General features: G+C 43.8%; 1 protein-coding gene across 4 annotated transcripts in view; it reads right to left on the bottom strand.

Moving 5' to 3' along the window:
- The window catches only part of FLT1 (fms related receptor tyrosine kinase 1), a 208,410-nt gene that overhangs the window by 103,363 nt on the left and 80,345 nt on the right, over positions 1–24,702 (bottom strand). For all 4 annotated transcript variants that reach the window (XM_005902171.2, XM_070380477.1, XM_070380479.1 and 1 more), the window contains exon 12: positions 1,952–2,066. In XM_005902171.2, coding sequence (XP_005902233.2) covers positions 1,952–2,066 — 115 coding nt within the window. The remainder of the gene's footprint in view (positions 1–1,951; positions 2,067–24,702) is intronic.

Genomic DNA, 24,702 nt, shown 5'->3' with positions numbered 1-24,702 from the left:
AAGAATTCAGATGTTATTTGTTATTTTGAAGTCCTGCAGGGACGATGATGCCATCTACTTTGCTGCTTTGAAATGCAAAGAATATAGCTGGACAGACAGCAGTAGCATGTGAGCAGATGACATCCGTGTTAACAGACACTCTGAATATGCATGTAGGAGTAGATATTCCAGCAAAGGGTGATGTGATATGTTTTCCTCTCTTTGTAAAGCATCACTACCTCTGTGCCCAAGAATAGTGGATTTTTAAGTGTATTGTTCACTAATTCAGGAGAAAAAAGTCACCAGGCTTGAGATGCACTGAGTTTTGCCTAGTTCACGAGGTGTCAGCTAGTTCTCAGGCTAACGGAGTTTAGAAGAATGAAGAACGCATGTGCAAGAGCAGAAAAGATGGTTTATAGAGCCTGACTGGGTTAGAGAAACTTCTTTTTTAATGGAAGTATATTGACAAAATACTAGCTCCATGTGTATGACGTAACAATTCAATATCTGTATATATTGCAAAATCATCACTACATTAAGTCTAGTTAACATCTATCAAATGCACAGGTAAAAAGTTGTTTTTCTTGAGCTGAGAAATTTTGAGAGGTATTCTCTCAGCAACTTTTAAGTATACAATTCAGTAGTATTAACTACTGTCACAGTGCTATCTGTACGTGATAGCCCAGTGGCTATTTATTTATTTTACAAATTGGTGGTTGCCAGAGGCAGGAGGTAGGGTGTGGGCAAATGGATAAAAGGAATCAAAAGGTACACAATTCCGATTTATGAGCTTTTTTTTTTTATTTGTTCACATGTGAGATTATATGGTATTTGTCTTTCTCTTACTTACTTCATCTAGCATATGCCCTCAAAGTCTGGCCATGTTGTCACAAATGGCAAGATTTCATTCTTCTTTTTATGACCAAGTCATATCCCACTGTGTATGTGTACTGCATTATCTTTATCCATTCATCTGTCGATGGACATTTAGGTTGCTTCAGTGTCTTAGCTACTGTAAATAACGCTGTAGTGAATGTGTGGCTACACATATCTTTTGAGTTAGTGTTTTTGTCTTCTTTAGACAAGTACCCAGAACCGGAATTGCTAGATCATAGGGTAGTTATATTTTTAATTTTTTAAGGAACCCCAAGACTGCTTTCCATAGCGGCTGTACCAATTGTAGTCCCACCAGCAATGCATAAGGGGTTCTGAACAGCCTCACCAACATTTTTTATTTCTTGTTTTTTTTTATTCTATGTGTGATTTTATTTATTTTTTATTGGCGTATAATTGCTTTACAGTTTCATATATTTCTAATCTTTTGACAACAGCCTTTCTGACAGGTGTGAGGTGATAAATATCTCACAGTGGTTTTGACTTGCATTTCTTAGGTCAGGATATCTGATTGACTGTGGGTTTGTATATCCCAACTGAGGCTTAGCTAGTGCAGAAATGGAGGGGAAAAACAAGATATTTTGTGAAAGGGAAACATTCCATCTTAGCCTAAGTTTGGTACTGGCTTTTGCTTACTGACATCCCACTCCAGTTATGTCAGAGACTCTCCATGTTGGTTAAGCTAGCATCTCTCCGGGAACTTTTGTGCATCCTGGGCTCCATGCTGAAGATTCACATGGAATAGTAATTGGTGGAGCAGGATAATATATACTATGTATATTATATAGTGTAATAATAGACTACTATGCACCCAGGGTCCAGAACCATGGATGGGGGCCAGTCTCCTGTTCAAGAGGCATCAGGACAAGGACTTGTTCCCTTGGGACTGGTGGTCGTTTGGGCGGATGCAGCAGTTTGAGTCACCTCAGTGCATCTCTCCATGAAGACATATGCCTTTCTTCTCTCAGAAGTTTTGCGTGAGCATTTGAATTCCTTCTGACTCTAATAAACCCATAACTAGGAAATGAGTGTGAGCTTTTAGAATAAATATCCCCACGCTTATTCTGATAAACAGTACCTTATTCTTTCCTTCTATGATTGCCGTGCGCTGAGTGAGGCTCTCAATTCTGTTTCCTACAGTGCTGTCAGGATCCAGGATAAAGGCCTCTTCATTAGTGGAGCAAGAGTTATACCTGTTTTTAAAAAAAAAGGAAGTCATCACTATATTGCTTTGCAACCTGGTCCAGCCCATGGTGGCTGGTGATGTGAAAACCATTAAGCCCTCAGATAATAAAATCACACATTTTCTTACTTTCCTTAGATTCCACCCCCCATCCCCACCAGCATCCATCCTCAAAACTTAAAATAGCAGATAGATTTTGCCTTATCTCTAAAAAAAAAAAAAAGACCACCAATGTGTCTTCATACATACTTCCTGTTCTAAATGTTAAATACTAAATAAAAATGCGTAAGTTCAACAATCTAATATCTAGATTTTAATTAGTTCCTAGTGGAGAAAACTTGCAAACACAGGAGAAAAAAGTTATGTTAATGAATGGAAACCTTAAGGAAATAACAGTATTTCACATCTATAAAAGGCTGGCATTTAATGAGAATATTCTGTTACACAGCTAATTTTTTCCAGGGCTAATTAAGTGTATATGGAAACACACATCATGGAGCAGTTATTAATTTCAGTCTATGTCTTTTCAAGTTTGGGAGTATCATGGCAAGTTCTTGAACCTCTCAGGCCTCAAGTGTTTAATTATAAAATACGTGTGTTAAAGATTTTTAAGATCTTTTTGGCTTCTAAAAGTGCATGAAATCTCTCTCTTAATACTTAAACTAGCTGGTGGAGTATATGCTCAATCTCTCAGTCGTGTCCCACTCTTTGCGACCCTGTGGACTGTAGCCCACCAGGCTCCTTGTCCATGGGATTGTCCAGGCAATAATATTGGAGTGAGTTGCCATTTCCTTCTCCAGGGGATCTTCCTGACCCAGGGATCCAACCCACATCTCGAGTCTTCTGCATTGGCAGGCGGATTCTTTCCCACTGTGCCACATGGGAAGCCCAGCTAGTAGAGTACCAGGTAGTTTGATGAGATTCCAACCTTCACCTGAAAGTAAGCATGTTCTTTCAAACACCTTATTATCAGTAGGCTTCTATCAGTTTACTATCCAAATCATCAGTGTAAATATCTACTAATTATTCATTATGTTTCTTTGTCTCTATTTCATGATCTCTGTGATGTCTCTTCTACTAATTTAAGGTTTTGTTTGTTTTTCTTTCTCTAGTTGCTTTAAGAGTAAGGTTAGGTTGTTTGCGATTTTTCTTGTTTTCCTGAGCTAAGATTGTATTGCTATAAACTCTCCTCTTAGAGCTGCTTTTGCTCCATCCCACTGCTTTTGGACCATGGTGTTTTCGTTGTCACTTGGATCATTTAGTATGTTTCATGTATTGTAGGTTCTCCATGAATAAAAAAATCCAAACAACCAAAAAAGACCCTTATGTCCACTCTGACCCAGGCAGTGCAGCAGCGTTTCAACCTGCCTGTCCCCAAGCCAACACCCACAGAGTCGCTGCCAGACCAGACCCCTGAGCACTTTGGGTTTTAGTGGGATCTTCGTTGCTTCAAAAGCTTCAACAGCTGTACTGCAGAAAGCCCAGGTTTCTATAATTGACAACCAAGGCCACCCAAAGTCCACTCCCTACCTGCCTTTCTGACCTTACCCCTGCAGACCCCCTCCTCCCGGGCAAACCACGGTTTGGTTCAGCTCCTTCAAAGAACACCTGAGTCCTCTACTTGCCCTAACTTCCCCTAGCTCTACGACCGTTTTCTCCTACTGAAAAATAAGAATACAATTATATCTGCCCCATTAATCTCATGGGATCATACAAACGTTAAATGACTTAAATTACTTGGGGAGGTTTTGTCAATGAAAGCCACCTAGAAAACCTGGGAACTAATCTTCCTGTCTCGGGGTGTACACGCCTGACTCCTTCATCTTCACTCACCAGTTACCAGGGCCTCGACGCCCCCTCACCACCCACAACCCGATCTCCTCCAAGCGGCTGTTTCTGACCTCCATGGGCACTCGCGACCAGAACCCCTGGGTGAGCCTGAGGATGGACCACCTTACTTTGTGCTGTGACTTCTATCTGCACGTCCTGCCCAGAGCCCAGCATGGCACTGCCCCGTCTGATGAGTGTAGGTGCTAAGTGGACACTGCAGGTGACCTGCTTTCTACCACTTATGACAAAATGAACACCATCTCCTTTATAGTAGCCTTTTGAGATTTAAATATGGATTTTATTGGGGACATGATGCAAATATACAAAGAGGTATTTTCTGTGCCTCAAAATAAATAAATAATCTGTCGGCTCCTGAGGTGTGTTTCTCTGCCAGCCTGGGGAGCTTAGGAGTCGAGTGTGGGTAGGAACTGGCATGCGTGCCTGCAGCCCCCGCGCCACCTCGGCTGCTTCCTGGTGGCCTTATGAATTGAAGCTGTTCATTTCTTCATCCCTCTCCTGAATGCAGTCTTTCCTCCTATCTCCCAGCCTAATGAGTGAGGCAAGGAAGTGGTTATTGTTATGATTACTTGCACTGTGAACTTTCCAGGGAAACATGTCATATTCCTTCCTTCTGGCTTCGAATCTGTGGTGAGCACACTCTGTTCATGGATTGGGCAGATTCAGGAGATTCTCAAACCAGGAGGGAGTGTAAAGCCCCATTTCCAGAAAGAATGAATGGTTGGTTTTAAGTCATTGCTGCCCTTGGCTACTTATGTGAGAAGAAAGAGGATGAAACCAGTGAGAGAAAGGGTGAGAGAGAAGGAATTGTGATGAAAAAGTTCTGTAATTATTTCTCTCTGGTGCTGGAGCTGAGAAAGAACTCTAGTATGTGAAACTGGTGCGTTTTCCAGGGTGGTCTCCCCTCCTGGGGGGCATGCTGCCCCTTAATGTTCTCTCCCCCGCCCATCCCCAAAAGCACCCATCACTTTCCAAGTGTGCATTCAGTGCTTCGGGCAGCTGCAAGGGACACGGACCACCTCGGTGTGATTGCCCTGTCTCCATAGTTACACCAGGGCCACGCATGTAACTGGCACCCCACAAGCCTCTGTAAACATTTGGCATGAGGCACTGATGTGTGGCTTGTAGTAAGAGTTCTTGTTGGTTTTAAGTGTTTATTATCTCCAATCATATAGATGAGTAGAGCCATAGTGTCAATATAATAACCCCCCATACACCCATCACCCACACTTAATGATTATCCAAGTTTGCCACAGTTGTCTCATTTGTCCCCTTATTTCTTTTTATTTTTCCTTTTGAGAGATATTGTAGAGTGAATCCCAGACAGCATGTCATGTGAGCCCCACACTTTTTAGTGCCTGTCTAAAAATTATGCACCTTTCCCAATATAACAACAACACGGTGATCCTGTCTAATAGAATTAGTAATTCCATGGTGTTGTTTGTACCAAGCCCAAGTATCAGATTTCTCCAAATGTTTTTCAAATGACTGTTTTTTATAGTTAGAGTATAAGATTTAAAATAAAAAAGAATTCATAAGGACTGACTATTCCTTAAGGAACTTCTGCGATTTTAAAATATGTTTTGTTTTGGAGTATAGCTGATTAACAATGTTGTGACCATTTCAGGTGGATAGGGAAGGGACTCAGTCACACCCATTCTCCCCTAAACTCCACTCCCATCCAGGCTCCCACATAACATTGAGCAGAATTCCATGTGCTATACACTAGGTCCTTGCTGCTTATCCATTTTAAATATAGCTGTGTGTACATGCCCATCCCAAACTCCCTAATTATCCCTTCCCTCATCCTTCCCCCCAGCAATCATAAGTTTGTTCTCTAAGTCTGTGACTCTGTATCTGTTTTGTAAATACATTCATTTGTATCATTTCTGTGATTTTTGACTAACTGTTCCTTATTATCAGGTAAAATAAGTGAACATTTTAACTTATTGACTAGCGGAGGAAACTGAAAATTTTATACCTTCTCCTTTACTTGACATATGCTAATGATAAAGTTTCAAAGCCATGTATCATTTTGCCCTATTTTTTATAACATGTTTACCTTGAACTGGAGAAGGCAGTGGCACCCCACTCCAGTACTCTTGCCTGGAAAATCCCATGGACGGAGGAGCCTAGTAGGCTGCAGTCCCTGGAGTCGCTAAGAGGTGGACACGACTAAGCGACTTCACTTTGACTTTTCACTTTCATGCATTGGAGAAGGAAATGGCAACCCCCTCCGGTATTCTTGCCTGGAGAATCCCAGGGATGGGGGAGCCTGGTGGGCTGCTGTCTATGGGGTCGCACAGAGTCGGACACGACTGAAGCGACTTAGCAGCAGCAGCTACCTTGAACTACTGTTTGCTCTCAGATCTTTCACAAACACAGGGTACATATACGGGTTTATATAATGTGTGTGTGTATGTAACATGGATATGGGGGGTTGTCATATGTATGCCTGTATTAGACACGTGTGTATGTACTTGATGCTGTGACATTGAAGAGCTGAAGTTTTCTTGCATCTGAGAGAGAAACCTATGATTTCATTCTTTTCTCCTCAAAGAAGTAAAAAAGATAAAGGAGGCCTTAGAGGTCTTAATTTCATACTCTCAGTCGATCGTCGGGAAATGTAAAGAAATACATTAGGGTAAAGCAAGAGGAGGCATTTCCCCAAGGGAAGCACAATTGGCCTCAGGGGCTCACTGGGGCTGCCTGGCTCCTCCCCACCCACCCACCCTCCCTCCACCCCACCCACCCCACTCCTCTAGGACAGTGCCCGTCAGCACAGCCCTGGCATGGAAATGACAGGCTAGACTTGCTGCAAGGTCTCCAGATGAAAAAAGGGCAGATTCTGTGGCTATTTTCCATACTGGGGACTGTGATTTTTTTCCTCTTTGTCACTGGAACCTTAAAAATAGAATGTCTTTCTGAGGCTGACTGTGTAACACAGCACTTGAAACGAGAGGTCGGGGGGAGGGGGGGGTCTGCCTGAGCCTTAAGAATACATCAAGCTCTTAAGGAAGTAGATTGTGCCATGTTTGAAGATGCAAAGATAATTGCTGTGCTGGGAACCGTCTTGAGGGGGGAGGAAGCCGAACAACAAGAGGAAAGCGGCGTTCGCTCCTGATTTCGCACAGGAAGCCCTCCGCACCTCCTGCCAAAGGGAGATAAGAAAGCTCCCAGGCACATTCTGGACAAGGCCACCGTTATCAGCTCCAGCTCCACGCTGTCCTCCCCGAGCCCCAAGCCCCTTGTCCCTTTCCTAATGAGCTTCAGGACTCCGACCTCTATTTGCATACAGCATGCCAAGTACAATAGCGTGGAGGTATTTATAACCATCCACAGGAAAAAAAAAATTTCCGGGGTAAGAGTGTACTCCATGTCGATTGCCCTGGAGCTGAAACAAATTAGTTTTGGACTAGAGACTGATGTAAATAAATTAAAAGAAAGCAGCCAATTATGGATCCAACACATGGAGCAGGGACCTTCCATGGGGCACGTCTGTCTCTTTGCCTCCCAAGGAGGAGAGGCCTGTAGGGCTCTCTGGTCTGGTCCAAGTGAGCAGGCGGCTTTGCTTGACGCAGAGTAGGGAAACACCACCTACACCTACGCAGATGACCTTACTGACCTACATGCTCTGGGTTTGTTCCTGTGGTGCTGACAGATTCTTCCTGCACACTCAGAAGCATTTGGCTCCTTTGTGACCAAAGACAGAAGCCACCTTTCTCACAGAGAAAGGCAAAGCCAATGCTGGGATCCAACCTGCAACACTGGCAATTTTGACTGCTGGTCCCTACAGGCACACTATGGGCTGTTATAATTACCATAGATCCTATGCAGTATCATAGTCTACTCTAATAAGGATTATATTTTCTACATGCTAAGTAATTTCTACTGTGCTAAGTGATTCATATACACTATTGCACTGATCTCCACAACATCCTGAAAAGTAGGAACTCTTATCCCCCCGTTGAATGGATGAAGAAATTGAGGATTAAAGAGGTTAAGTAAATTACCCACTAAATTACCTACTAAAGAGCTAGTAGGGCTTCCCAGGTGGCGCTAGTGGTAAAGAATCAGCCTGCCAATGCAGGAGACATAAGATTCAGGTTCTATCCCTGGGCTGGGAAGATCCCCTGGAGAAGGGCATGGCAACCCACTCCAGTATTCTTGCCTGGAGAATCCCATGGACGGAGGAGCCTGGTGGGTACAGTCCATAGGGTCGCAAAGAGTCAGACAAGACTGAAGCAACTTAGCATGCATGCACAAAGAGCTGGTAAGCGGCAGAGGCGGACTTTGTAATCGGTTCTTACTCCAGAATCAATGCATTTAACCTGTGTGCTACATGTAACATGTCCATGTTCTATCATCATCTAAAAAGAAACTGTTATACTTTAGTGTTTCTTTGTATCCCGGGAGGAAAAGACTTCTCAAATAATCACTACACATACACCATTACTGTGTTGGGGACTGGATGTCTTTTTTTTTTTTTTCAGCCCTTTTGGTATTAATAACTCAGTCAACTGCTTTTCCCAAGATTTGACAAACAGCTCTCGTGATACACAACCGAAATGTACTGCGTGCCCACCGTGCACGTGGTCTGCAATGACAGTCTACATTCCGTTAGGCATCCCCTGATTTCTGCTCTCAGGTCTGTTCACCTTTACAGATCCATCACAGGAAATTCAGTGCAGTGTGTGCGCCTGCTTATGCTTGCCTGTGCTTTCCCTAAGGAGCTGGCTTTGAACAGTCCTGATTGTCAGACTTTCTGCAGTCCTCCTGCCTTTCTCTCCCCTCCCCCGCCACCCCAAATGCAGAGCTGGCTCTTTCTCTAAAGGATGGTTGTTGCAACTGGTGGAATCAGAGGGGAGAGATGAGCTTTAGCCCAATGAGGGTTAGTGTCTGTGTTTTCGACTCTCTGAAGAACCAGGTGAGGTGATTTAGCCCTTTGAGAAACTGCTCGTTTTAGTGCCTGTAATGGTACCTAAGACTCCTATAGTTACCTAAGCAGTCTCATTTTGTAAATGATTTCTAGCAAACTTAATCACCAGCCCAATACTAGAAGGTCTGCTCTACAGCCTGAATCTTTCTTAAGATAGTTGGTTTTCGTTGTTGTCTTTTTAGGATCCCCTTTCATCCTGTGATAAATGACATTAAGCTGACCTTTCTTTTAAAAATCTCTGTTCTGCTAAGTCGGGCTCTTGATTGGGCTGAAGGGAACCAGTTTCTAGTGGGCTGCTGTTATTGCACCAGGTCTGAGGCAGCCCTTGCACACATTTAAGCTGAACTAACTCTAGCGGTCACCAGTGAAGTGGGTGTTACGATCTCCACTTCACGATTCCTTTTACCAGTAAATAAGACAACTGAGACTCAGGAAAATCCAATGTCTTGCTCAGATTCATAGAGAAAGTGGCAGACAAATCTGGAGTTAGAACCCAGATATTCCTAACTCTTTCCACCACACCAGAACTCAGTCCATCCCACGAGATGAATTCTGCTCCCAAGGGAATCCCCCCCCACCCCAAACTTTACCACCATGCTTCAGAGTCATGTTAGGAAACTCTGGGGGTCCTCTGAGGCCAACTGGTACAAAGTCAGACACAGGGAGAAGCGAAATCTTAGCTTTCAGAAGGGAGATATTAGCCCCGAGTCCTTTGGTGAGGGGTGGGGAAGGAGCAGAGGAATAGTTTATAATTACAGTTTTTAGTTGGTTAGTTTTCATCACTAAAATGCTAAAATTATAGGAAATCTTGGCCTTCTGCTGGCTGATGAAGTTCATCATTAGAAAAAAATCTTGCAGCAAAAGAAAGACCCCACTTTCATGGCAATCTTTTTTTTCCCCTTGGTAACTTAAAACTGTTGTCTGCACGAGTCCTAAATACGTTCTGGGATGAAGCTAGTCTTTTATTAGGAACACCAGTACACTTATGGCAGGCAACTGATTTAGAAGGGACCTCTGGGGTGGGCTGGGGGATACACGGCGGTGAGCTGAGCACCCCAACATCCAGTGGCTGCCTTATTTGAGCCTGAGCCACGCTTAGGAAGATGGTATATATTAATGTACAATGAAAGCACCTTTCATTTTGGGGTGAGAAGGCTCTAAAAGCTCTACAGAGCCCCAAGATGCAGGTTAATCTCCCTCCCTTTTAATCTCTTCCGGATGATGGAAGCTGAGGGCTTCTTGTGCAAAGTCTGTGTCTTTGTTTGGGGTCTGACTGCCCATGCTCACTGTGATTAGAATCTGTTTGTGAAGAACAGTGAACCATTTCAAGTGAGGAAACAAAGGAGGAGGGCAGTAGTAAAGAGCAATCGAGGCTATAAAATGTCTTTTTAAAAAGTGGAAAGGGGAAGAAAAAAAAAAAAAAGGACCACCTGGATCCCTGCCAAAGGACAGGACCAGGGGCGGCTCCCCATCGCCGCCCGCCCTCCTGCAGAAGGGCCTCGTGTAAACTTCCCTGCGCTGCTGCGGGTGTCGTGTCAAATGCTGGTGCGCGTGTGTCTGAGCCATCAGATTAACAGAATCTGCAAACACTATCTTTTCCCCTTCTCTCACATTCTCTTAAAACAAATAAAACAATACAGAGGAGAGGATGCCGGCAGAAGGCGGGCGGCGGACCGCAGGCAGGAGTGTTTAGACAGAACGGTTCCTGCTCCTTCTGCTCCAGGAAAAGGGCCTGGGCCTCCGTGCTGGTCACAGGGTCAGGCTGGGGGGATTCTGGGGCGGGGGCGGGCGTCGGGGAGCCTTTCTGACACGGCCAGAGGACCTCGTACCGCCTTGGAGCCCACAGTGAAAACTACTTCTTGTCTGAACGGCGCAGGGAGGGGAGTGGAGAAGGATTTTTGAGGACTGGAGGCTGCGGTCAGCGCCAGGGACAATGGCAGGGGGCGTCCAGGGGGCTGGCCAGCTCTGCTGAGATAAGAGCTTTTCCGTGAGCGTCTTGGCCCGTGGCGCTTCCTGCTCTCGAGGCCCCACAGTCCATTCACACTCGGAGCAAGGCCTGTCCTCCCAGCCTCTGTCTTCCTTCCTCCTCTCACCCCAGCTCGCCTCCACCGAGGGGCCCCTGGGATCCGCCCCCGCCCCCCCCGACTCTGGGTCTCACTCTCTCTCTCTTTTAGGGAATAGGGGCCAGGGTGTCCTGACTGACAGCCCTACATTGGGGTGACCATGGAGCTGGGAGGGGGTCACCTCCTCAGCTACACCCCGATAGGAGCCTTAGAGAAGTCATCCGTTTTCTTCATTCACTTTTCTTCCTAGTAAAAGGCTGGTCAGTGGAGGAAGGGTATTGGAGAAATTTTATTTAAAAAGTCTTTAGGGAAATGTTTGGGGTAGTAAAGAACTCGCATGCCAATGCAGAAGACATAAGAGACGGAGGTTCGATCCCTGGGTTGGGACGATCCCCTGGAGAAGGAAATGGTACCCCATTCCAGTATTTGTGCCTGGAGAATCCCATGGACAGAGGAGCCTGGCGGGTTATAGTCCATGGGACTGCAAAGAGTCAGACACAACTGAAGCAACTTAGCAGCAGCAACAGCAGGAGTGACTACAATAACCTCCTTTAATTCCAGAAGATTCAAGGAGTCTTAAGGTATTGACTCCAGTTGCTCAAGGAAGCATATGTCAAGCTATGGCTATGTATCGTTTGCATAAGGAGAGCAGATTACTATATCACAGTCAACATGGAAACATCCAGGTGGCCTTCAGGGCTAAATGGTGGGGAATCACATTAAGTAGAAATTCTAGACCAAGTCAGACCTGAGTCTGGATCATGGTTTTGCAACCTTCTGGTCATGGGAGGCAGGATGACAAGGTGGGGAGAATCATGTCATAGGAAATGGATCAGAGGCCTTGACTGGTCTTTCTAATTCCTTGAGTACTTTTGAAATCGCTGGGTCACGTCAGCCCAAGGAATTACTCTTAATAAATTCGGGATTGGTGTCATGCCACCAGTGACCACGGAGGAAGTGGTAATGACCAGCACTGTGTCACTCACTGTCTGGAGTGGAAATGTGGTTGAGGAATTCGTTGCCTACAGCCCACAGAGGAGGAGAAAAGAAATCACTTTTCTCAGATCTCAGTTCCCTGAAAAATTGTATTTCTCTTGTTTTGCCTTTATCTCATGGGCCCCTTCTTCTTGCAAATGTCTATTTTATGTCTTTCTTTGACAGCTAGCAAGTAAAGCATGTGGGCCATATCTCTGTCTTACCCCATCTTCATCCAGATTTGCTAAATAATGAATTGCACTCTTCACGAACCACCTCGAATTCTTTGGGCATGGATGTGTTCTTAACTCAGTATCACCCTCATGTCTGCCAACGCAAACGGACCTTCTCTGAATTATTTCCTTTCTGTTTTTTAATCCCTGTAAGAAAACTACTAAGACATGGTAACATGGGGCTGCTTCCTTTGTTGGCAATGTTAAGATGGGGTGGAAAATGGTAAAATCTTCAGATTATTCAGGAAGTTAGAGTTGTTGTCTAGGTTGGTCATAGCTTTGCTTCCAAGGAGCAAGTGCCTTGTGTCTTTTAATTTCATGGCTGCAGTCACCATCTGCAGTGATTTTGGATGCAGTGATTTTCACTTGCTCCTTGGAAGAAAAGCTATGACCAACATAGACAGCATATTAAAAAGCAGAGACATTATTTTGCTGACAAAGGTCTGTCTAGTCAAAGCTATGGTTTTTCTAGTGGTCATGTATGGATGTGAGAGTTGGACTATAAAGAAAGCTGAGTGCTGAAGAATTGATGCTTCTTAACTGTGATGTTGGAGAAGACTCTTGAGAGTCCCTTGGACTGCAAGGAGATCAACCCAGTCCATCCTAAAGGAAATTAGTGCAGAATATTCATTGGAAGGACTGATGATGAAGCTGAAACTCCAATACTTTGGCCATCTGATGCAAAGAACTGACTCATTAGAAAAGCCCCTGATGCTGGGAAAGATTGAAGTTAGGAAGAGAAGGGGGCAACAGAGAATGAGATGGTTGGATGGACATGGATTTGAGCAAGCTACAAGAGTTGGTGGTGGACAGGGAAGCTTGGCTTGATACAGTCCATGGGGTTGCAAAGAGTTAGACACGACTGAGTGACTGAACTGACTAGAGGAGTTGTAATATGCTAGACCTGGCTGCACTGGTGAATTCTGCCTCAGCTCTTCAAACCCTCATTGCCCCACATCCTGTCCAGCCTACCATGGCACGTGGGCTCTGGACATTTACTGGCTTGTGTTCAGTTGTCTTCTGATACTTTTCCACGTGTTTGACTTTTCAATAACCATATCCTTAATAACAGAAGGAACTAAATCTTGTACTTCTTTCGGAGGACATGATTCTACTTCTTAAATGGACTGCTGCTGCTGCTAAGTCACTTCAGTCGTGTCGACTCTGTGTGACCCCATAGACGGCAGCCCACCAGGCTCCCCCATCCCTGGGATTCTCCAGGCAAGAACACTGGAGTGGGGTGCCATTTCCTTCTCCAATGCATGAAAGTGAAAAGTGAAAGTGAAGCTGCTCAGTCACATCTGACTCCTAGTGCCCCCATGGACTGCAGCCCACCAGGCTCCTCCGTCCATGGGACTTTCCAGGCAAGAGTACTGGAGTGGGGTGCCATTGCCTTAAATGGAGTATGTGTGAACAAATTAGTTTTTATTGAATCAAATGGTGCTAGTAGTTATTAGCTGCTGGTTAAGTTATTTTCTATTAGCCTAGAAGGTGCTTCTGCACATGTCAGCACCATTGCTTGGGTAGAAATTCTCCGATACTATTTACTTGTCAGATGTGGATCCCAACATGATGAGTCCATCCTGGGTCATTAATGCTCCTCCTTGGGAGTGGACAGCCCTGATGGTGGTAACACGGCACTGGGTTGAGGGGGACGTGTGAGGTCACTGGAGGGTCAGCAGTGCCCCTTTCTCAATATGTGTGAGGTGAGTGATGGATGGCTGAGTTGGCACCCATGTGAGATTGAGTCCATGTCTAGTCCGCTGTTCTTGGTGGGCCAAGAAGACTGGCTCTTCTTGTTGGGCCATCACTCAGTGAGAGACACTGTGCTCTTCTGCTGGTCCCCAGGTAGCTGGGCTAAGCCCTGAGGTTATGATGATGAGTAAGACCTAGTCCCTGCTCTTAAGTAGCCCTCAGTCTGGTCAGATAATCACCGCTAACATGAACGACCTGTCTGCTGTGTACCAGGCATTGCACCGAGCATCTTACAAATTAATTTCTTTGGAGTAAATCACCATGGTTAGAAGACCTGTCCAAAGGTGCAAGCATGTTTTGGGGGGGGACATGAACCCAACGTCAGGGACTGTTTTGTCAGATTGTCAGCATTCACTGGACATTTGTGTGTATCTGATGTTAGGGAAGTAGCTTTGCAGTGGGCGGCCCCAGAGCAACCAAAAACAACTATAAGCAAACAGATTTGAGCTAAGTATTTGGGCTAAGTACTACTGGACTGTGCATGCATGCTAAATTGCTTCAGTCATGTCCAACTCTTTGCGACCCTATGGACCATAGCCTGCCTGGCTCCTCTGTCCATGGGATTCTCCAGGCAAGAATACTGGAGTGGGTTGTCCAGGGGATCTTCCCGACCCAGGGATCAAACCTGTATCTCTTACATCTCCTTCATCGGCAGGCAGGTTCTTTACCACTAGCGCCACCTGGGAAGCCCCACTACTGGGCTAAGTACTTTTATGCATTTTATCTCATTTAATCCCCCTAAACAACCTTAGGATGTCAGGAAACTTGGACCCAGAGAGGTGGTTTACTTCGCCCAGAATCACACAGCCAGCAGGTAATAGGAGCCAGGATGTAGACTCCAGAGCCCATGACCTTCACCTCTGGGCTACACTGCCTTTCTGCCTTCTCATGCCTTTTAAGGTTGTTCCTGATGTCATAACACAGGCTTTTCAAAACATACTTGCTTTCTGGATCATGAGTTTTTGAGCAAAAAATATTTAATGTCTACATGGTTGTGCATAATGACAGATGAAGTGCATGGATGGTGATGTGCTAGAAGGCCACTCGTCTGCAGTCTCTGGCATATCAGCCAGGACTGGCTTCCCAACGAGATCCGTGGAACACTCTGGGCCTCATCTCTGAAATGGTAGTAACTACAGTCCTTGTCTCATAGAAGTTCTGTAAAAGTTAAATGAGAGCCAGTACATATAAAGCACTTATCCTTTGCTTTTCAGTTGCTAAGTTGTGTCTGACTCTTTGCGACCCTATGGACTGCAGCACGCCAGGCCTCCCTGTCCTTCACTATCTCCTGGAGCTTGCTCAGATTCATGTCCATTGACTCGGTGACGCCATCCAACCATCTCATCCTCTGCTGCTCCCTTCTCCTCCTGTCCTCAATCTTTCCCAGCATCAGGGTCTTTTCCAATGAGTCAGCTCTTCACATCAGGTGGCCAAAGTTAGGTGCTTAATAAGTTTCAATAATAAGGAAAAAAAAAAAAACAAACCCAGGCCATACAGTCTACTGGCCATAATCTTTCATTTGGCTGTAAGTAGAGTCTAAATACCATTTCTCTTTTCCTCACCTCACTTATCCAGTAACTTTTTCACACTCACAAAAAGAGGATTTCTCAATGAGGTAACAATCTCTGATTATCTCACATGTTTTCAGTGAAGAGGACAAGGCATGTAGAACATGAAAGGCCTAAGAAAAAGGGATAATAAGCAGCCACACAACTTTTTAAAAGGCCTGAGTGCAAACCTAAGACTTTGATCTTCAGACATGGAAGGCGAGCTTTGGAGCCATAACGCGCATAACATGGGCTAAGGACGGGAGTAAGACACCCTCCCACCCCCACACTGAGTCTGTACAAGCCCATCATTCTGTAAGTGCCATGGGGGTGGGGGGTAACCAGAGAGCAGGACGCCTGGGTGGTGGCCAGGGAAGGCGAGCTGGAGCAGAATGACTGGCTGGCAAAGTTTTTAGCCTCCATTCAAGAAGTCCTAGGTTGGGTCCAAACCTCCCTTCCCAGATTTGGTTTTCATTTTACCTCGTCCTGGTAAGCCAGCCAATGACTCTCTAAGCATCTCCTCTTCAACCCCTCCCTGTCATTCCCCTGAGTCCCTCTATCAGATCTGTCCTCTCCCTTCCCATCTGATCTCCCCAGGACTTCCCATCACCTTAGGACCCAGATCTCCTCCCCTGCCTCACCATGGTGCTCCCTCTTAACTGCCGTCCATTGAAACCACGTGGGTTTGTTTAGTCAACCAGAGTGGAAGCACCTCCCTGGAGGAGGAAATGGCACCTCACTCCAGGATTTCTGCCTGGGAAATCCCATGGACAGAGGAGCATGGCGGGCTACAGTCCATGGGGTCACACAGAGTCAGACACGACTGGGCATGATAAACACCTTTCAGCAGGATGCAATACAATGTTGTAGTGAAAATAAGAATAACAGGAATTGCAAATACTTTCTAATTTTCCTTGTTATGGCTTCTTAGATACACTCATCATTTAAAAGTGGACAGTTCATTTCCAAATACATGGGGTTTTTGAAGTATCTTTGATATTAATTTCTCATTTAAATGCTTTCTTTTCTGCAATCACCTGCAGTGTTTTTTTCAGTCTTTTAATTTTATCGAGGCTTTCAATGGCTAAGTCAAAGAATCTCTCTTGGTAAATGTCACATTGCACTTGAAAATACGTGGGTTACTTTCAAACATCTTTTGATAGTGATTTCTAACAATTCCACAGGGATAAGAGAACAGACTCTGTATGATTTCAATACCTTCAGACCATGACATTTCTGCACCTTGATTTATGTCCCTGAATATGCACCAGTGTCTCCTGTTTTATACCTATGGGAACTTGAATAGAACTTGTATCCTGCTGTTGTGTTAAAATTATATAAATCTTAATTATGTTGAATTGGTTCATAGTGCTTCTCAGGTCTACTGTATCCTTTGCTTTTCTGTCTATTAATTTTTGAGAGTCTGATATTGAAACTACAATCTTATCTACCTAAAAAATAATCGTAATGTATTTAACTTTGTTCTGTATTTTCCAAGTCTCCTGTAAATGTGCTACCATACTTTCATAATCTAAAAAAGAATAAACCGGAATAACAAGCAGACAGAAATTTGAGACTTGGGTCTAGTCCTGGGCTTGCCATCATCTAGCTATGAGGGGAAGAATAATTATCTGTGAGCTTCAGTTTCTCATCTATAAAACAAGCTCTCTTTAATCTCTAAAATATCTTAAGTTCTTAAAATTTTTTTTGAAGGATAGTTGATTTACAGTGTGTTAGTTTCTGCTGTACAGCAAAGTGAATCGGCTATACATATACACATATCCACTCTTTTTTTTTTAGATTCTTTTCCCACATAGTTCATTAGAGTATTGAGTAGAGTTCCCTGTGCTATACAGCAGGTCATTATCTATTTTATATACACTAATGTTTATACGTAAGTCTCAATCTCCCAATTTATCCCTCCTCTGTCCTTTCCCCACTGGTAACCATAGGTTTGTTTTCTACATCTGTGACTCTATTTCTGTTTTGTAAATAAGTTCATTTATACCATTTTTTAAGAGTCCACAATATCATATGATATTTAGAATGTCTTAAATTCTACGTGAATGAATCACTCACAGTGACTAGACCCAGGCGTGTCGAGGCTGAGGCCCGCACCTCCATGTCCCCTTCCATCAGCTGTAAACCCTTATGCATTCTCCTTCATCTCCTTTTATCAATCTTCCATGAGCTTCGTGAGGCGGGCTGAGGGTTGAGTGTTTGCTGAATCCTGACCCAGAAAATGAATCCCGAACCACGAATGGGAGGGAATGGGACTTCCCTGTAGGAGAGGAAACAGGCCTGCGTGGTGGGAAAGCCACAGAGATGGCAGCACTATTCGTGGAGCATCAGTCCACTGTTTGATTCACTGTCCTCCTGAGGTTGGTCCTATACAGGCTCGCTTGTCCCCGTGGGGTCTCTACCCCCTCAAAGGGTCTATCTACTCCCTCTGCAGGTTTGGGGCCTGAACCAGCTTCATTCACATCATCCTTGGTTCCCAAAGAGATTGTGAGATTGGAGTCAGATTCCCCCAACAGCTGCTAAGTTCTTTCTTCTTTCCTCCCCAACCCCAGTTCAACTTTAACCCAACCAGTGGAATCTGAGATCGCTGGTGACAAGAGTAAACCCAAAAAGTGAGGCCAATGCTCTCCCAAACCTGTCCCCTCGAGGACTTCTGCTCCTTCCTCTAGGAACCCACAGTGATCCACCGTGGCTCACTAACAGTAACCTTCTGAAATGCCAACCTACGTAGCCTCTTCTATCCCAGATCTGAAAACACCTGAGAGAGAAAATTCTGAGCTTCAGTTTCCTTATGGGGAAATTGTGGCCATCATGTAGAATTGTTGCACAGATTAGGGGTAGTGTATGGAATGGAACGCACACAACTTTGGCCCTAGAAAGGATCATTGGTTCAGTCTCTTACAGCTATCATCATGAAGTAGTCAACTGCATTCAAGGTGACAAAACATCCCATGAGTATTCTAGAGACGGTATGAAGTGACTATTGAAGCTCATTAGGAAGTACCACCTGGACCCCAGTCTAAATCGATCACACGCTTCCTTCTAGTCCAGGCCACCAGGTTCTGCTTTTTCACTTAAAAGGGCAGTGAAGTTTATCAGGTTGGCCAAAAGGTTCATCAGGCTTTTTCCATAATATCTTATGGAAAGATGTATTGGCCTAACCCAATACATGAGAACCGCAGACCAAGGCCCATGTTTCAAGATACAGTCTCTCCAGCCCATGGATACATAACTAAGATGTGCCTTTCCAAGGAAAGGTGTATGTTTTACAAGGGATTTGTTTACATGTTATCTCAGGATCTTGTGTCAGGATAGGAGTTTCTAGATTTGGTCATGAAAATGCCCATTCAATTAAAAAAAAACAACTGTGAACATGGGCTAAAGACAATTGGGCGGTTCTGCCAACGTTCTGGAGGAATCTCCCCAAATTGCAGGTTGCCACCTTTTGGTCTTCCTACTCCAGGGAAGCTAACATTGAACTTTGCTCAAAAGATCCCTCTCAAAATCACCCAGCAAGACTTCCTGTGACTCAGCCTTTTGGTTCAATTTAAACACACAATGGAACGTTTGATAGGAATTACAGGAGACAGTTAATTCATTAGCAACAATTATTCATTGGACTCCCCGTATTCCTAGGAAGAGTGGGGAATGAGGAAAATCTCACAAAGCGTAGGAAAGCGGCAAAAAGGCATTGGCGAATGAGCTCGCTCTGTTGAGATCTCTGCATGAAATATTAATAAGGGCTGTTGTTGGAAGACTCACACAGGCGGCGAGGACTTCCTTATCCCATCATTATATAACAGAAGCAAGACGTTTCCCAAGTGAGCAGCCACTTCTGGTTTGTGATGAAAGCTTCTTGGGGGCGGCCAGATTTACGCTGCTGTTGTTAAAGCTCAAAGTCCTATTCAGGTGGGCTTGGGTGAAGTGGTCATCTTTTAAGTCTTTGTATTCATTTGAGGTTTTGCGTGTGCCAAGTTAAAATTCTCTGGAGCCTGTCTGATTTGAGTCTGCCTAGGTATACCCACAAGAGACGTGGGTACAAATTGTATACTTAGAAGCAGTGTGATAAATATTAAAGCGTGAAGTATGTGATCAAATTTCCAAAAGACGAGGTCATCTTAAATTACAGCTTCTCTCTGACATTGACCTACATCTAGCCGTAGGAGAGGTTGGCTTTTGCAGTGCTTAAACTGGTAAAACTTGTATTTTCTAGCTAGAAAAATCAGATACGGGACATAAAATTGTTTCAGCATAAAAAGAATAGACAGCCATGCTGGTAGTCAATTAAATTTGGGTCCTTGAATATATTTCTCATTAACTACCATTAATGATTGTTTTGTTTTTGCCCTGTTAATTTTACATACCCCACTGGTGCACAAAACTGCTTCTCCCAAATGATCTAGACCTAAGACATCCTTAATGATTCAGGCCTTCCTTTCTCTGCCAATTTGGTGATGTAAACAATAGAGAAATGCAATTAGGCAACTTCTCAGAGTTCCTAGAGGCCTCTGCCTCCGTATTTTGTAGGCCAACCCCGTCTCCCCTCCCCCACAAAACACTCCCCCCCACTGTCCCTGCAAGAGTGTTTCAGAAATGGAATGTCAAACCGTGTAGCAGGGAATATAATTCCCTTTCTTTTTTGAAAAATTCAAGTAGAGTTGATTTACAATGTCGTGTGTGTCAATTGTTCAGTTGTGTCCAACACTTTGCGACCCCCATGGACTGTAGCCCACCAGGCTCCTCTGTCCATAGGATTTTCCAGGCAAGAATATTGGAGTGGGTTGCCATGCCCTTCTTCAGGGGATCTTCCCAACCCAGGGATCAAACCCGGGGCTCCCTCATTTCAGGCAGATTCTTTGCCATCTGAACAATGCTGTGTTACAGGGAACATTTTTAGGCTGGGCAAAATGTTTGTTTGGACCTGGATGGGTAGGGTGGGGAGGGAGGTGGGAGGGGGGATTCAGGATGGTGGGGACACATATATACCTATGGTTGATTCATACTCACGTATGGTGGAAACCAGCACAGTATTGTAAAGTAATTATCCTCCAATTTTAAAATAAATTTTTTAAAAGTTTAGATTTTTCCATAATATCTTATGGAAGACCCAAGCAAACTTTTTGGCCAACCCAATATTTTCTATCAAACACCTAAACACAGAATTATTTGAGACTCCAAATCTGATTTGCTTTAAACCTTTGGAAGTAGTTCCTTGAGATTCCATGGATGTCTATTAGGTTTTCTTAGCAAATCCATCATTTTAACTAAGAAAGCAATAAAGAGTACTCCACCCATATCACCTTCCACGAGGTGAGAATCCAGTTACACTGCATGTGTTCTGAAAGACTGCGCTGGCAGAAGACCACACGGAGCAAGCACGGTTTTAGGACTAACCGGGCAAAGAATGCCGGTCTGAATGGGCTGGACGGGGCTGCAGGGGAAAACAGCAGCAGTGGAGGAGCTGCTACATTTTCTTCCTTAATGAGTGATTATCGACATTATAATTAAAGTCAGTTCTGCACCACAGCATACACCATTACATGTAAGACTTCTCTTAACAACCGCTCTGCATTCCTATGTTTTTTTTTTTTGTTGTTGTTGTTGTTCATTTGGCCCTGACCTTCAGAGTTAATCCTGAGGTCCAGGGGCTTTATAATTTGTAAGAAGTGGAAGGGAAATAGTGTGCAACCACTAGGAAATTATTTCAAGCTCTTCAGAAAGAAGAAAACGTCATTTTAAGTGGTTGTCTCATTTCACTCGTTAACTCACTGGGTATTATAGGAAAGGGGAAGCAGGACAGTTACCATTCACAGAAGGGGAAACTGGAGCCCAGATTAAATAACTGGCCAAGGTCACACAGAAGTCAGGGACAGGGCCAAGAATAGAACCCACTTCCTTCATTCCCAGGTCTCCATGCCCAAGACTGTGGAAAAGAGATGCTGCAGGTACGTATATAGAGAGGATACATACTCACCCAGTGGGTTTGACTTTACATCATTAAATTCTAAACACAAAATGTATGTATCTTTGTTTTGCTCAATCAGTAGATGCAGTAAGGCTATTTAGGCTGAATACGGACCATGTGCACAATGTATTGTAAGATATAGGCAATGTCAACACAGTGTATCAGATTTCTCTCTACAGATTTTTATGGGTCACAGATAGCTGGTGAAGGAAACGAGACTTTCGCAAGAACCCAATATACCTAACATTTTCCATCAAAGCATGATGACACAGATGTGTTGCAACTCTGTTGTAATCTATTAGTGTTGTTGATGATAATTTGTGATGCTGAGAAGGGGAGAATTACAGTAGCCTCTTGTCTAAAGAATGTGTGTTCTAAAACCCAAACCGCCATCCTTAAAGGCTGCTAGCCTTGAACCTCCTTACATTAAAGAACCAGATTCAGTTCAGTCGCTCAGTCGTGTCTGACTCTGCGATCCCATGAATCACAGCACGCCAGGCCTCCCTGTCCATCACCGACTCCAAGAGTTTACTCAAACTCACGTCCATCGAGTCGGTGATGCCATCCAGCCATCCCATCCTCTGTCGTCCCCTTCTCCTCCTGCCCGCGATCCTTCCCAGCATCAGAGTCTTTTCCAATGAGTCAACTCTTCGCATGAGGTGGCCCAGGTATTGGAGTTTCAGCATCAGTCCTTCCAATGAACACCCAAGACTGAAAAGAACCAGATTGCCCTTCCCCAATTTCTCCTGGCTTCCTCAAATTCATCCTCCCCATTCCCCAAAGAGGGGCCCCTTCCAAACAGCCCCATATTGTTCCTTTACAGAGCATCCTCCATGGAGCAGGCGACCTTACCTGAGCAATTTTTCTATGAGACTGGACCAGCACTGTGACAGAGCTCACCAAGGACCATGAGATTGCAACCAGCTCACCTCGTGGGTAGTTCATAGTTCTACTTAGTTCTTCACAACCCAGGTTGGAGGGTGTGTGTGTGGGGGTGAAGTTCTAAAAATCTGGCAGGAGTCAGCTCTCTTACATTCCAGTGTACCCCACCCCAGCTTCAGCCAACGTGCAAGTCAGAACCACTTCCTCCCATGACTGGAAACAATGAATGGGGCTGGCCCCAGCTCCCCCGTTATACACTTGCGTTCATTCTTACTTTTGCCTAGCTCATCTATCTTGCCTTCTTCTTCTTCCCTGCTTCTGAAAAATCATAAATTCTGTTTTCCTTGATTCCACAACCCAGCCCTACTAGATCTCCATTTCTAAAGCACGGCAAAATGACATTTTACTTTCCATAGTCTTAGCGCTCGTTTCTCAGAAATATTAGGTAAAAGTTCTCACAGTTGTGAAACTAGCTTTGCAGTGGGGAGAACAATGTTTTCCAAGTTCCTTGAAAGTTTTGGAGCCTTACATGGAGACATTTACCCTAATGCAAGCAATAATTACAACCTTGCAAGATTCCATGGCACTCTGTACCTTTCTCAAACACACTGCCTTATCTGAGCCTTATATACTCCCTATGAAGTGTATGTAATCACCCCTATTTCATACGAACAGAAGCTGTAAACTACACATGTGAAAAGCACTATAAGCTCACCACCCTTCTGTGTGCTCCCTGGTTAATGCTTAGGCCGACATGGGGCAAGTTAGGACAATTGATTTAGAAGTCTCTGCCAGTTGCTGGAGGTGAAAGAAATCCCACATTCCACCTCATTTGATATTATAGTAGAAAAATCTGCCTGCAATGAAGGAGATGTGGCCTGAGCCATGGGTTCGATCCCTGGGTTGGGAAGATCCCCTGGAGAAGGAAATGGCTAACCACTCTAGTATTCTTGCCTGGAAAATTCCATGGACCAGGGAGCCTGGGGATTACAGTCCACTGGGTTGCAAAGAGTCAGACACAATTTAGCGACTAAACACACACACAATAACAACAATGTTTTTAAAAATTCAAAACAGTCTGCTGCTTCTACTACTTTACTATCAAGATATGCAGAGAATTAAAAGGTGGGGAAGATTCTACTGTATTTTCCCTCAGCTCATTATGTATGTGAGCTTAAAAGTAACTACCTTTCCCCTATCCTTAATGTCTTAGGACAAATTCTAGGTGAATCAACAACCACAATGTCATTCAGTTTGAGCATAGCTTAGCAGCTTAGCACATTGTTTTTAAAGGAGGCAATTTTTGTTAAATTTATTTAAGGCTCTTAGTATTCACAAAGATGAACTACTTGAACAGTTCTGATCATTTTTAAAAATATATTTATTGGACTCCAGGAAACTATACAGTAAGTCTGAATCTCTTTACTTTAGACTCATTAACCAGTTGGCCACTTTAAATCAATGAATAGTTTTGAGCTACTTAAACACATTCTAACCTCAAAACTAATGCTTTGGTGTGGTCCATAGATAGATATATCTCTTAACTAGAACCTAAAAATTAAATACCAAGAATTATTCTACATATTCAAGAGTAATATGTATATATTAATCACGTAACCTCTTTTGACAAAGATGCACAGACAACATTCTGCAAATATGTACTGTGTAACCCAGAATAAGTAAGATTTTTACAATCCATGCACTAGAACATCCATTATTCAAACGTCACTATCTAAAATTCCTGCCTGCCAGTGAATCTAAGTATATAAAAATAGTTCATAGAAAGTCATATTTGAAAAATTTTAGTAGTAAAAGAGGGCTTGTCTGTCAGTGTGAGCTCTGATCTCTCTGCAGGGTGAAATCAAGTTTTTCTATTTGCTCTCTAGTGTACAAAGGTCCCATGTATCTTTCTGAAATATCTCTACATTAAATGTACTGATTCAACCATCAAGCATCAAAGTTGGACCTGACACAGGTAAGCTACTCAGTCTACTGACTTAAAAAATGAGAAACTCTTAAGGACACACACATCTTCTGCATTTCAAGCAACAATTTATTTGTAAGTGAATCATCACTGAAAGAGTGAAAACTTTCATTTGTGATCTGTCTTGTGATAGGAACAAAGAAACAAAAGAAAGCCTTTAGCATTAAGAGAATACGTCAGACGGCCAACAAACATTTACAGAAGATTTAAGGTACTTCTCTCAATCTTTGAGAGAGTTCCAAGAGGAATAAGATATCTTTCTAGGCCTTGGCAAGCATACTTCGTAAAATGGGAGAAGGATCCTCCTTACCACAGAGAAATCAGGAAAAAAGGTAATGTTTATAAAGTTTCACTTCAGCTGACCTAATTCCCCAAACCACATTTTATTAGCATTATTCAAACTTAACTTTATAATACTGTGTTCTGTCACTCAA

The sequence above is a fragment of the Bos mutus genome, chromosome 12 (assembly GCF_027580195.1).
Source record: "Bos mutus isolate GX-2022 chromosome 12, NWIPB_WYAK_1.1, whole genome shotgun sequence".
Taxonomy (NCBI): Eukaryota; Metazoa; Chordata; class Mammalia; order Artiodactyla; family Bovidae; genus Bos; species Bos mutus.
The sequence above is the reverse complement of the archived record's forward strand: the minus strand, read 5'-3'. Positions and strand labels throughout refer to the sequence as shown.